Here is a 12,989-nt window from a genome sequence, read left to right on the forward strand (position 1 = left end):
TCAAAAAATTATATATTATAATGTAATATGCTTCAATTTATACTCAAACCCCCATTGAAGCAATGAAAATATGCACAATCAAGCTACTGGAAGAATATCATTCATTGTAAGTACTTATATATTTCGAAATGTTCCAGGAAACATTGCTCTTTCTTATTTTAGGAAAAACTACCCTCAAGAAATCTCCTATTGAGTACGGCGGTAATCACTCTAGGATCTGCCTTTCAGCATGGTTATTACACTGCATGCTTGAATGCACCTCACGATGTAAATACCTACACCAGAGACGGATAAATCGTAAGACAAAGAATGGGTAAGAAGGCCAATTTTGTCAGAGACAATTAAACTATTAAAGGTGGTGATTTACGAGAATTCTGAATAAAGATATAATTTTTATATGATGATTGGTTGTATAGCAATAGCAAATTTAACATTCCCCAACAAGACGTCTTTGTCTGACCTTCATACTTCATGCATCATTGAAGGGAAAAAAGTATCTAATCACCGAGAACCACTCTAGGTTACAGTGTGATTTCGGAACCACCAAAGTTGCTGATATAATTGCAACAAAAGCTTTTATTATGAGGTCAACCATTCAAAGGTTTACACCATTTATCACTAGTTACATAATCTATTAATCTGACCCTACTTAAAGCCGTACAGAGTAGTTTTAATTTTGGAAGACTCAAAGCAACATGATAAGGAAGGTACATAAGATGTACCACATATGCACTCAAGAAACAAAAGAATTCCAAGATACCTTTTAGTATTTAATTTTCTACAAGATTTGGTCAAGTATTTCCTATCCGTTCTTTGTGTTACGATTTCAATGTGAGAGATCATCATTAAATGCGATTCGATTAAGATTTTAGAGTTTGGACATAATTACTTTTTCATTCTAGGAGTTGAAATCCTGGATGGCGAATTATTTGAAGATACAGGGGCTCAGCTATTTTGCCAACTCTGAAATAATCATATTTTTCTTTTGGGCCATTGGTACTTCATTATATTTTTTCGGTGGTGCTATGGGATCTCTCATGGCAGGTGAGGTAATTGAGAAATAGCTCATCTTCTTGATTCCGATGTCAAGCAATCCCTTTTGGTGTTGATATTGATTTCATATTATTTCAATTATGCCTCTAAGAGCTACCTATTAGTCTGGGAGCTCACCAGAAAAATTGTAAATAATACATATAGGTAACCTTTACTAGATTTCAGATTCTGAAGAGTGTTGCGTTTCACTGCTACCTCAAGATCTATTTTGCACCCGATGAGAGCTGTTTTTAACTCTACTAACTTCTTCTTTATTAGTCTACAACGTTTTTCCTATGTTTTTTTTCTGAAATGTCGGTCATGCAGATTTTTGAATATTTGTTAGGTGATCCTCTTTTTTAAACTTCATATTATGTATATGGGATGTCGATGAGATAAATACCAAACGGGATATCCTAGAGATGTACCATAACCGATTCGGTAAAGCCTAGAGATATTTCATTATCTACATGTTAAATCCCGAGAATGTGTACGGTATATTGGAACACGAAAAAGACTCTGATATACCAACTTGGTTCACTGAATAGCATCCTCTTGTGGAATATGCTAAACATATACTTGTCCTGACGGTAGGAGCTTAAGGGACTTAAGGGAATAAATGGAAAACTATGAAACTATACATCCTCGGATATCCATAGAATGGCCAAGAGGTTCCCCTTAAAATATCCCCCTAAGCCTTAAGATAATTATCTTTTTCCCGAAGACGTTTTTGCTTGAGGCATGATTAGCGTATCCAAGATGCTCCTGTGATGTCAAAGAAGCAGATAAGAACTATTAAATGTAATCTATTCATGGGTTTTCAGGTTCTTTTATTGAAAAATATGATCATACAGTAGTTGTTGTAATAAGTCTCGTACTAATGATAGTTCCCGCTCTTATTATGGTTGCTGCTTACATGACAGGAATAACGTTACTTTTCATGGCAGCAAGAATTGTCATAGGCATTATTTCTGGAATGTTCTCCTGTGCTGTTCCCCTCTACCTGGCAGAAATAGCACCGAAAAACATCAGGGGAATGATTTGCAGTTGGTATATGGTGGTTTATGCTATAGGAGTGTGCTCAGCCATTGTTTTCGGACACCCCTCTTCCTTAGGAGATGATCCTTGGATAATAATCATGACTATACCTTTGGTGCCGATGACTGCGCAGGTAATTCCTCAGAAGATTTAAGACTACTCGAGACTTATTGGTATCATAAGAAAAGTCGTTGAATTCACTGACGAATCTAGGGTATTGGTTTAGAGGGGGAGTATAATTATTAAAATTTAGAAATTCTAACAAATTTTTTTTTAGTTGGCACTGATCAGGTATTGTCCAGTTTCTCCGAGATTCTTGCTGATCAAACGGAGCAAATATGAGGACGCTTTGAAAGTATTGAAATGGTTGAGGCGAACTGAGACCCTGGATGCTCTGGAGAAAGAACTCGAGGAAATAGCTACCGAGTTAGAGGATTATTTCCTTTATAGAGCTGTGAGACACGTCCATTGGGGTCAGCTTTTTAGGCTTCACTACATGAGAAAGCCTATGTTGATTTCCATTATGATGATGTGTGCTCAGCAGATCTGTGGTATTAATGTCGTAGGTCTCATTTTATTTTATTCATTACCTAGTATAAACTTATCTATAAGCTTCCTTTGAATTTTTATTGACACAATTGGTATGATTTTAATTGAAAATCAAGTAAATCGTTCTTTTTTAAACCAATATTAGATATATATCTTTCAGCTGAGAGAACATTTTTTCTTGCAAATACAAGCTCATGTTCCACAGAATTTTCTCTGTTGAGTAAATTCCCTTGATGATATTCTGCTGAAGTGATAACAGTAGTTTTTGTGGAAAAAATCGTTCAGAGTAGGTATTGGTCGTCATTTGAAATTCTCAACACTGTTCTGTGTCTGCATAGTACTGCCACATTACAGCAAATTGAAGATAGTCGACCACAGCATGTCAGTTGTATTTACCTTTAGAGCAATTTTTGATATGAATAAGCTACGAAAATTAAATAATTAGCAGATTTTCCCAAAAACCCGATGAAAAAATTTGATAGTTATTACCGAGGTTATTACAATTGCGTATTTCCAAACTGGACAATCAGAAATTACGATTTTCATAGTACCTAATACACAAATCTTTCAAGAAGAAATACCAAATTCGAATTTCAATTGTAATAGGTACGAAGGATCAATATCCCCTTATTTATACTTTATGGAAGTTTGAGTTAGTTTCGCTGTTCGAAACAAAGATTATAGAGAACTACTCTATAATCTTTGGTTCGAAACACATCAGAAAATGATTTATTTTTCAGTTTCTACTTTACTCGTCGGCCATTTTCGACGAAGCAGGATTGCCTAGTTTTTACGGAGATATTGGAACAGTTATAATGGGAGCAATATTCGTTTTCATGAGCATTTTATCAATGTTCCTTATAGAGATAGCCGGTAGAAGAATGCTTTTCATTTATGGTTACATTGGAACGTTTATTTTCTCTTTTCTACACTATATGACATACATGGTGAGTGTATAGGATCGATCTTCACATTTTCCAATTATTTTCTGATGACTTACAGTATAACAAAGCAAAAGAAGATTGTGTTGGAGCCGTGGCTGCTTTATTCGTTTGGTTTTTCGTCGTGCATTACGTATTAGGTCCACATTCTATTCCATGGCTGATTGTTCCAGAGATGTTCAATCAAGCCTCAAGACCAAAAGCAATGGCTATTGCTACTTTCTGCAACTGGACCATGAATAGCGTGGTCGCCATCCTGTTTTGGCCCGTGAGAGTAAGTTTTGAATGATCTCCTTTTGTTTTTGAAGCACCGAAAGTTATTGATTATACCTACATGTAATTAAAAAAAAAACGATCGCCGAATGTGTTATAGATTTTTCCCCAGTTCTATTGATTCCTACCGGCCTACAAAAAGAAAGGAAGAGTGGTCTATTCATTTAACCATACCCTATTCATGTACTTTGATGCGAATTTGGGGTTCTTTTAACTTGTACACTTTCAAAATTAAGAGAAAAACTACTAAAATTGGGTGGAAATCGCTTTATTATATTGTAATCATTGACTACATAGAGAACAAGAGAACAATGGTTTTTTATTTTGTGCTAAAATATTATACAAATTTCGAAGTTACGCTTAAGTTAAAATGGTTCCTCATCTATATATGTATATGTATAATATAATGGTCTACAAATACTAAAATGAATATAAATTTTCCCTGCCATTGCCCATTGTATTCTTGAGTATATAGTATCAGTGAGTGAGTACAGTGCGGTAGGTTGGTCTGGTCAATTGGACAAACTTCTTTTTTCTTTTTATTCACCAGTGTTATTCAATTGAAGAAAATAATATGTACTATCAGAAGTGACTGAAATATATAAAATTGTGTCTCCTCTCTTTGTCTTTCCTAAAATAGCTGTTTACTACTTGTAAAGCTCTTTTTTTACAGGAAGTCCTGGACGCACAAGTTTTCCTATTTTTCATTGTTCCCCAAATATTTTTCCTGTTCCTCATCATGAAATATGTTCCAGAAACAACGAACAAGACCATAACAGAAATAACGGAAATGTATAAATGATTAACTCAAATAGAATCATGTATGTTGAATCTGTTTCGTGATCAAGCTTAATAATGAATAAAATGCTAAGTACTAATAGCCTCCATTTAATTATATTGAGCAAGTGGTTAGTTTACCTTATGAAGCTGTTAATTCAAGAATAATATTATTTTTCAGAAAATGCATGAACGGGCAGTAATATCGATCTGTTTCCAAAGAAGGTTACATGTCTACATGTTATTAGAGAAACAAACTGTCTCTTTCTTTGACGAGGCAGCTAGTAATTATTATTACAGCAAAAAAATTCTAATTGCTATTATCTATTCAAATTAATCTATCGGCCCAATTCCATTTTTAACGCTACAGATAGTATCCGTTAATTTGTTTTTACAGTTGACTATAATGCTATCGGCTGTTTTATGAAGAGTTGGTGGAATTGGCTTTTTGCCTTATACACATGTAAAAAATTAAACTGTTCTGTGTTATTTAACAATGGAGTGCCGTCCATATTAATCCTTAAATTTAATTGAGATGAGGTGAGACTTTACCCTTTGTATGTCATTAAATAATAGATGAACGATATAAATTCAGGGCTAATCAAGTTTTTAGTTACGAAAAGTGAAAATGATTATTTTATTCCCGTGATCACGAAAAATAGTCGGAATATTTGCGATTTATAATTAATTCTCCACATTTCCTCATTTATTTGTTCATTTGCCCAATACATATTCGCCAAATTTTTCAAATTTGAAATATGTAGGGTTTATTACCTCCCTACCTATCACCTTTGAGTATTCAACCCCCTTAATCAATACTCAGTGATATCATAATATGATATCACTGATTTCTCATTCATGCATGAGAACTAGAAAGTTATCTTTGGGTATAACGAAAATCATAAAGCAGTGTTTTCAGGTGAAGTTTTGACAGGTGCAAAGGCTCCTTCTATCTTAATTCGTTGAAGAATTGCTAAAGCAACTGATTATATGTTAAGAAATCACATTTGATGCTCATGCACCTCAGTTGATCACAGTTTTTGAAAAATATGATTCATATACTGCTAATGAATTTAAAAATAATAATTTTGTTTTTATTTCCAGCATTTACATTAGACGTTACGAGAAAACACTCGTAAAAGTATTCATTCCTGTTAACAATTATTATGGAATTATCCATTTATCACCTACACCGAGTTGGATGAATGCAAAGTGTTAAATCCACTTAATACCTCTACCTATCCTATTCCCACTTATTTTTCCCGATATCCTATACATAAAATACTCAGAAGATAGTACCTACATTGTGCAGTCACACCGCAGTTAGTCACTTTTTTGTGGACGGACTTCATTTGAAGTCATTTATCGATGTTGCAAAAGTTCTTTCTGGTTGTATTCTTTAAGTGACAATGAAAAGCGTCATAATGACAAAAGTGTGAAGTTTCTCGTGTTATTTTTATAATATACCTTTTACTCTTTTTTTCTTGAGAAATTTCGGAGGAACTGCAGCATGGCGGTAAGTACCAGAAGATATAAGTCTTGGTTCTTTAAATCTAATCGAACCCAACCTTCTTCCAGTTCACAGGGAAACTGCTATTCTCGATTGTGGCATCAGCTATTGGATCGGCCTTTCAACACGGCTATAACACAGGAGTTATGAATAATCCACAACATGTAAGATTCATTCGAGGTCGCCGCTAGTATATGAGATTTTTTAGTATTTTCCCTAATTGCATTACGAAATTTTCCGACTTGAAATGAAATTATCTTTAAAAATAAAAAATTGGGTTTTTCGCGAAGGAAAGGGATTTGTCCTCCTGGTGCCTTATGATATTTTGGCGAACGAAGTATAAAATTCGTAAAAACTTTCTCGAACATGAAAAAGGATCACCATAATGGATTTGTGAAAATCTAATTTCTTCACACGTCTTCGGAGTAGAAACTTATTCTAGGGTTCGTTTAAATTTGTCATAGGCATTCTTGTTGTGAATTGGATTCGATTTAACAATTCCTAATAAACTGTTACCATGCCTTACAAAAAGCGGTTGAAAAGTTTTGGGTCTATTTGTATAGTCATATTATGGATCCATTAGGTTACGTATTTTTTATAATTTTGGAAATTTCTTAACTGCATCCATACTATCACAAATAATTTATTCACTACTTATACAAATCCGAATATTTCATATTCTGAATATCAAATCAAATTTCAATCTTCAATTATTACCTAATAATAAGAGGCTTCAACCAATTTCATGAAACGAACATAGACCAAATAAAAAATATAATTCGTCGAATTTTCAAAACTTATCCAATAGAGATATCATAAACTGGGAAACTGAAAAGACCAATAGAAATAGAGATTTGGCACGCAAAGAGCTGTGGAGTGCGGAGATAAACATGTTGTTCCTTATAAACATGCTAATATTAAAGGGTGTGATTACTGTGATTAGGTATTGGACCCATCACAGGAAAGATTTAATGTCCTAACTTTTGAGATAGAATAAGGTGATGAATTTTCCAATTTGGTGATTATTGGTAATTGAGAATTTAAATAATAAAATAAACACTACGGCAGATATTAGTAAAATTTTTACAAATAAAACGATTTTCACGAATAGTGAATTGTTTTAATTAACAAATAGAATACAGATTTTTTTCATATAGGTTATTTTGATAGTGTGTACAAACAGAAAGTTTTCGTTTTTGGTTGATAGATTTAGGTGGCACTTCCTTCTCCGGAGTGCCATAATAGCAATTAAAAGCCTAACTCTTCCACTGGTTGTAAACTTACCATATCAATTACCTAGGTAATGACTCAATGGCTAAACGGATCAATGATAGACAGAGGACAAGACACCGATGAACAAAAAATAAATTTAATTTGGTCCACCATCACCTCGATTTATGCACTTGGAGGCATGATCGGAGCACTCGGAGTAGGTGCGTTTGGTTTTTTCTGTAAATAACTGTTTGAGGCAATGAAATTTTCAATTTTTAGGATTAATGTCCCGCTTTTTTGGACTGAAGTGGGCGCTTATTTTCAACAATATATTTGTCGTAATTTCCGCAGTTTTGGTTTTCCTTTCAAAACTCACAGCATTTTACGAACTCCTCATCGTTGCCAGGTTTATACTCGGTTTGAATTCTGGAATATTTGCAGGTAGGTCTAAGCAAAGCCGACTATTAGATAGATGTCAATTGTTAATCAATCATTAGGCAATGAAGATTGTTCTGATACCTAATTCTGCTCAAGATAGATAGTGTTCACTAAAAAGTCCAATTCTGATATCATGACCATTAAGGGGAATTTGTTTCTGAATCTTTTGTTTGGGCATTGAATTGTAGGGAAGCTAGAGCTGAATGACTGCCGTCCACAAAATTGGACACTTCTGTGAAGATTTATTCAATCAATTGGCCAAATAATATTGCGCGGCACTTTTAAAGTTGTCAACTACTGAATTTTTTTCTTGAACCAAAAAGTGTAGCACAAATCGAAGAACATAAATCAATGTAAACCATTTCCGTTTTAGGCTTGTGTCCCATGTACCTCAACGAGATATCTCCGGTGGCTAAAAGAGGTGCCATAGCTTCAGTATACCAATTGGTCATAACCATATCTATCCTAATAGCTCAATTGCTGAGTTACGAAAAAGTTCTCGGCAGCGATACATTGTGGCCTTACCTAATCGGAGCTGTGATTCTTGTACCTTGCTTATTTCAGGTAACTTTCAATATCTGCTTCCTATCCCACAACCTATGTCTTTGTGTCATCGTAAATTGTTGCAGTGTTTGACGTTGCCATTTTGCCCGGAGTCTCCGCGTTACTTACTGATCATAAAAAAAGACCAAGAGAAGGCCCAGAAGTCGCTCAAGTGGTTGAGAAACACTGAAAATAATGCTGAGGAAATTGGGGATATGCAGAAGGAAGCTGCCGCTCAGGAGGCCGCAGGCTCGGTGACGTGGAAAGCGATGTTTACAAAGAAATCGCTGAGGACTCCTCTGATCATTTCCCTGATGATTATGCTTGCTCAACAATTGTGCGGAATCAACGCAGTAAGTTTTTGTTTGTAATACCTCACCCTTATGGACTAATTAAGCACTGGTCAGGCTTGCTGCTTGGAACACGTTGATGCATGATAAAGCATTTCGCAAAGCTTAAGCTACATTCACAATCAATTCACAGGCCGAAGTGCACTTCGGCAAGGACGCTTAGCAGATGGCGTTCTCCGTTACCATTCACAATGAAATTCAAGACAAAATTTCTTGCAAGTCGCAAACTATCACTTCGGCAAGGAATTTCGTGCCGGCTATAGATGATGCTGATGCTTATGTTTTGATCAGTTACATTTTTGATTCATTTGAGTATTTGGTTCCAAGATTATTGCGAATGGTAAATTTCGTGCCGAAGTGCACTTCGGCCCGCGAATTGATTGTGAATGCAGCTTTACACATGAGTTTTTGAAGAAGAGAAAATCTTGATGATGAATTCTGATCGTCTTTTCAGGTCATTTGCTCGATTCTTCTTTTATTATACAATTTCTTAATGCACGTAACAGAGGTAATAATAAAAATCTTTGACTTAATACCTAATCCATCTTTAGATCATTGTATATTCCAACGACATATTCCATAATGCTGGTTTGGACGATTTTTGGTCGGCGTTAGGTACCGTCATCATTGGAATTGTGAACGTCTTGATGACGATAGTTTCTTTGGTACTCGTGGATCATCTTGGAAGGAAGACACTCCTCATCATCGGTTTCAGTGGAACAACGATCTTCATGACCCTTTTGGCAGTTAGCATCAAGTTCTCGGTAAGCTAACTATACGAATTATAACATATTTTCCTCCCTTTTTGTGAAAATTTTGTTTATTTCTTGTTTTTTTCAGGAAGACTACACTGCAATGGGTATACTTTGCATAGTTTTCGTAATTGGTTTCATCATAAGTTTCGCAACTGGACCTGGGTCCGTTCCTTGGTTTCTAGTGACGGAATTGTTCAAGCAAGATGCTCGCCCGAAAGCAACATCACTAGCAGTATTCACAAACTGGTTTGCGAACACTATCGTCATGCTCGCGTTTTTACCTATAAAGGTTAGTACCTTAAACCTTTTAATCAGAAAGCCTGTCTGATACTGTTCAGCCCATGTTGGTTTATCATTTCCAAATGGACCTTCGCAGTCCCTCGGAATCTAAAATTAAGGGAACCCCCCTGGATTCACTACTTATATCAATATTATATAATGTAGAGTACCAGAAATAATTTCTCCTAGAAGAAATTAGGAAATAATAAACCTAAAAAGTGATAAATGAAGCATTTTTAGCTCTTCAACCAAAATGAGGATGAGGCAGAGTTGAATTTTTTTGAGCATTGAATAAAGACAATTAATTTTTGTCTTTGTATACCATTGTTGGATATTTCGATCTAATATTGTCTTATTTTTTCAGTATTACCTTGGATATTTCGTGTTCCTCATTTTCATTGCGTTCCAAATACTTTTCCTAGTCTTCATCATATTCAAAGTGCCAGAGACGAAGAACAAACATATTGAAGAAATTACAGCACTCTTCTCCGACTGAGGGTACGAATGAAAACGTAGCATAATAAAGATCTTCAACTGAATCACCTGTTTATTCTATCTGATTCAAGCGGAAAGTAATAACTTCATAAGTATTATTTTAATAATTACTGAACTGAAGTATAAGCCAAATTCACGGAGTAAAGGCGGAAGCAAATTATTAAAACGCGACGCGACCCGATGAAACGTGATGCGTGTTGAGTCGAATCAAATGTATTGCTTTCTATAGACCAGAATCATGAACACGCGACGCCACTCGCGTACAATTTACGCGTCAGCTCGCGTCGCGTGTTAATAATGTGTTTCCGCCTTAACTAAGTATAGGTACAAGCGAAACTCCTAATATTCTTTTCGGTCCATTATCTCTTTCGCTTCAGGTACATTGAGTTTTTATTTTGAAAGTCTTTCAAGAATACGTTTGTTCAATCCAACACTTTTCCAGTTACATAGAAACACCGTTGCGAAACTCTTCTGCCAAAAATTAATCTTTAAATTCTCAAAATATTTTTATATATACAGGGTGAGTGACTAGTACAAATACCATATCAACAGCAGATTCTTGAGATCAAAAGAAACACATTTTTCCTTTACCATTTGTTCCGAAAAGGCTTGGTTTAAAATATACAGGCTGTTGAAAAACCATAGGAAAATGTCATTTTTAGTTCTATCTCACAAACTGTTCTATCAAATGAAATGAATTTTGCAGTTTTTCATTTATTTGATCAATCTTTTTCGAACACAAAATAATATAATATAGGAAATTATGTGCCGTTTCACATCCGATTTTCAATTGAGTTGCTCTGAAGAGATCAAATAAGACCGAACCATGGTCAGCATTTACCCTTTTTCCATAGGACCCTGAACGATGGTATGTTGGCTAGTTCGATTCGAACCGTAACAACGAGTGCGTTCAAAATGTTGTCAAGCTCAACCCGAATTTCCCTAGCAAATATAAGTTTTTTTTTCTATTTTTCTTCAATGAATGAGCAAAATATTCAACGATTATAATGCAAATATTGAAAGTAAAGAAACTTGCCTCACTGTGATTATTTGTGATTCATAACAAGATTTCAGTTTTGACAACTCATACATATTCTTAATATTTGAAATCTTCATATTCAGTCTAGATAGAAAATCAATTAAAAATTTCAGTATCTTATTTTTATTCATCAGATAAAAATATAAATGTTTTGATGAAATAAAAAACCTCGAATATGAACAATTTTCATTAAGGCTATTTCTACAATGTTACTTTAAAGTAGCTTTAATCAAACGATGAAGATTCATCAGGGACTGAACAATTTTTTAATTTTTCTGAACAGGCTAGAGGTTTTCGAAGTCCGGCTAAAAGCGGAAAAATCAGTTATATGGAATATCACTACTGCTGCATTCCTTTATATCCTTCAAACGAGTTAAAAAAAAACACCAATATGATTTGAAATCATACACACCATGATATGTACTTAAAGTAACAAAAAATGAAATACTCTGAAATTGAAACTGAACAAGTCATAAAAAAATTATAGACAAAATAAAATTCAATTGTGCAAATTTGTATGAATAAATTTCATTCTTCTTGTTTTGTATGTTGCATCACATATTTAACAGTGAATGCAAATGCTGCAAACCCTATTATAACTATTAAATTAGTTATGCAAGACTGAATACTACTTTGTTCAGTTACTGACCGATTATTCACATTGGAATTATCCCCATGGTTGGACTGAAGGCTGTTTCTTCGGCTCAATTCAACCTAGCAAGATAATAATTATTCAATTACGATTCCAAAAATTAAATGTTTTTCTCACCTTTATATGTGTAACAAGATCTGGGAACAAATCACAAAAATCCTTGTTCTTCAAATTATACTCTAAAGAGTTATAAGCAAATTGCCTCTTGTCATGGTCAGTACTTTCAACACTGCCCAATGTTGGACACTTCTCATTCTACAAGAAAAAAAGAAGAATTATTGTAACACAATTTGGGGTATCTTACCATGAAACTGAGAAGTCCTGTCAAAATTGTAGAAACACTCCAGGCAGGATTCCATGTGTCAGGGTGAAAATCAGATATACTGAGACACAGCTTCTTGTTCGTTTTGAATCTGCCATTAGGAGTTAACATGTAGATTGCTGGGGGTTTGAAGGGAAATTCACTTGGAAAAACCAGTTTCCCATGATAATAACCCCCTTCATATGGTGTATTCTCAGGACCACTTACTACATAATGCCTATAAAATGAACTAGTTCTGAAAACTTTCTTCATAAAGAGAAGAATATACAAAAGACAACAAATATAAGATTATACCATTCTAATATGTTGGAAGGCAAAGGTTCAGCACAAATATATGGCACAGGATCTTTCTTCAGCCTAACGTAATCCTGTCTCAATCTCGAATTAGTGTTATTACTCCTTCTATTAGACATTGTTGGAAAGTTTCATGTATTATACCCTTCCATAACAATTTGTTCAACACATCGGGAAATAATGAAATAAATGTTTCTTAACTGAGCTGAAATTCAACGTTGAATATTTTTTGATAACAGAGAATTCTGATTAATTTCTCAGTAATTACAATTTGTAATGTACAAATTATTTGTAGACTAATCAACACTCAACACAGATCGTGACCATCGTGACAGAAACAAAAGTCAAGTCAAGTACTGTCAAATCAAAACCAGAGAACATCTACACATTGAACATGTGAACACTGAAGAGATCAGAGACAACCAAATGGTTGATGAATAATAATTATTATAAAATAATAATATAATGAAAGTGTTGACGATTATGAAAA

The 12,989-nt window shown here is 34.4% G+C and overlaps 3 protein-coding genes across 3 annotated transcripts; 2 read left to right on the plus strand and 1 right to left on the minus strand.

Moving 5' to 3' along the window:
• Positions 1-17: 17 nt before the first annotated feature.
• LOC123312134 (solute carrier family 2, facilitated glucose transporter member 3-like) lies at positions 18-5,109 on the plus strand. The gene is made up of 8 exons (XM_044896380.1): positions 18-106; positions 163-267; positions 903-1,044; positions 1,857-2,203; positions 2,348-2,632; positions 3,360-3,566; positions 3,622-3,834; positions 4,507-5,109. The coding sequence occupies exons 1-8, from the start codon at positions 71-73 to the stop codon at positions 4,633-4,635; spliced, it is 1,464 nt and encodes a 487-aa protein (XP_044752315.1). The 5' UTR covers positions 18-70; the 3' UTR covers positions 4,636-5,109.
• A 768-nt stretch (positions 5,110-5,877) lies between these two features.
• LOC123312135 (solute carrier family 2, facilitated glucose transporter member 3-like) lies at positions 5,878-10,236 on the plus strand. Its single transcript, XM_044896382.1, has 9 exons — positions 5,878-6,126; positions 6,189-6,284; positions 7,421-7,553; positions 7,612-7,773; positions 8,144-8,334; positions 8,400-8,666; positions 9,215-9,427; positions 9,504-9,707; positions 10,062-10,236. Exons 1-9 carry the CDS (start codon positions 6,121-6,123, stop codon positions 10,191-10,193), a joined length of 1,404 nt encoding a protein of 467 aa, XP_044752317.1. The 5' UTR covers positions 5,878-6,120; the 3' UTR covers positions 10,194-10,236.
• Positions 10,237-11,338: 1,102 nt separating this feature from the next.
• Positions 11,339-12,891, minus strand: LOC123311250 (ubiquitin-conjugating enzyme E2 J2). Its single transcript, XM_044895100.1, has 5 exons — positions 12,768-12,891; positions 12,500-12,704; positions 12,188-12,422; positions 12,001-12,138; positions 11,339-11,945 (listed from the first exon to the last, which is right to left on the minus strand). Exons 2-5 carry the CDS (start codon positions 12,616-12,618, stop codon positions 11,760-11,762), a joined length of 678 nt encoding a protein of 225 aa, XP_044751035.1. The 5' UTR covers positions 12,619-12,704; positions 12,768-12,891; the 3' UTR covers positions 11,339-11,759.
• Between the last annotated feature and the right edge of the window lie 98 nt (positions 12,892-12,989).

Source organism: Coccinella septempunctata, chromosome 4 (assembly GCF_907165205.1).
Source record: "Coccinella septempunctata chromosome 4, icCocSept1.1, whole genome shotgun sequence".
NCBI lineage: Eukaryota > Metazoa > Arthropoda > Insecta > Coleoptera > Coccinellidae > Coccinella > Coccinella septempunctata.

Coding starts and splice junctions, on each gene's coding strand:
- LOC123312134 (XM_044896380.1), top strand. CDS start 71: ATGCACAATCAAGCTACTGGAAGAATATCATTCATT. Junction 2,204..2,347: donor TGGTGCCGATGACTGCGCAG/GTAATTCCTCAG, acceptor ATTTTTTTTTAG/TTGGCACTGATCAGGTATTG. Junction 2,633..3,359: donor AGATCTGTGGTATTAATGTC/GTAGGTCTCATT, acceptor TTTATTTTTCAG/TTTCTACTTTACTCGTCGGC.
- LOC123312135 (XM_044896382.1), top strand. Junction 6,285..7,420: donor TTATGAATAATCCACAACAT/GTAAGATTCATT, acceptor TCAATTACCTAG/GTAATGACTCAATGGCTAAA. Junction 8,667..9,214: donor AATTGTGCGGAATCAACGCA/GTAAGTTTTTGT, acceptor ATCCATCTTTAG/ATCATTGTATATTCCAACGA.
- LOC123311250 (XM_044895100.1), bottom strand. CDS start 12,618: ATGTCTAATAGAAGGAGTAATAACACTAATTCGAGATTGAGACAGGAT. Junction 12,423..12,499: donor CCTTCCAACATATTAGAATG/GTATAATCTTAT, acceptor TTCATTTTATAG/GCATTATGTAGTAAGTGGTC. Junction 12,139..12,187: donor CAGGACTTCTCAGTTTCATG/GTAAGATACCCC, acceptor TTTTTCTTGTAG/AATGAGAAGTGTCCAACATT.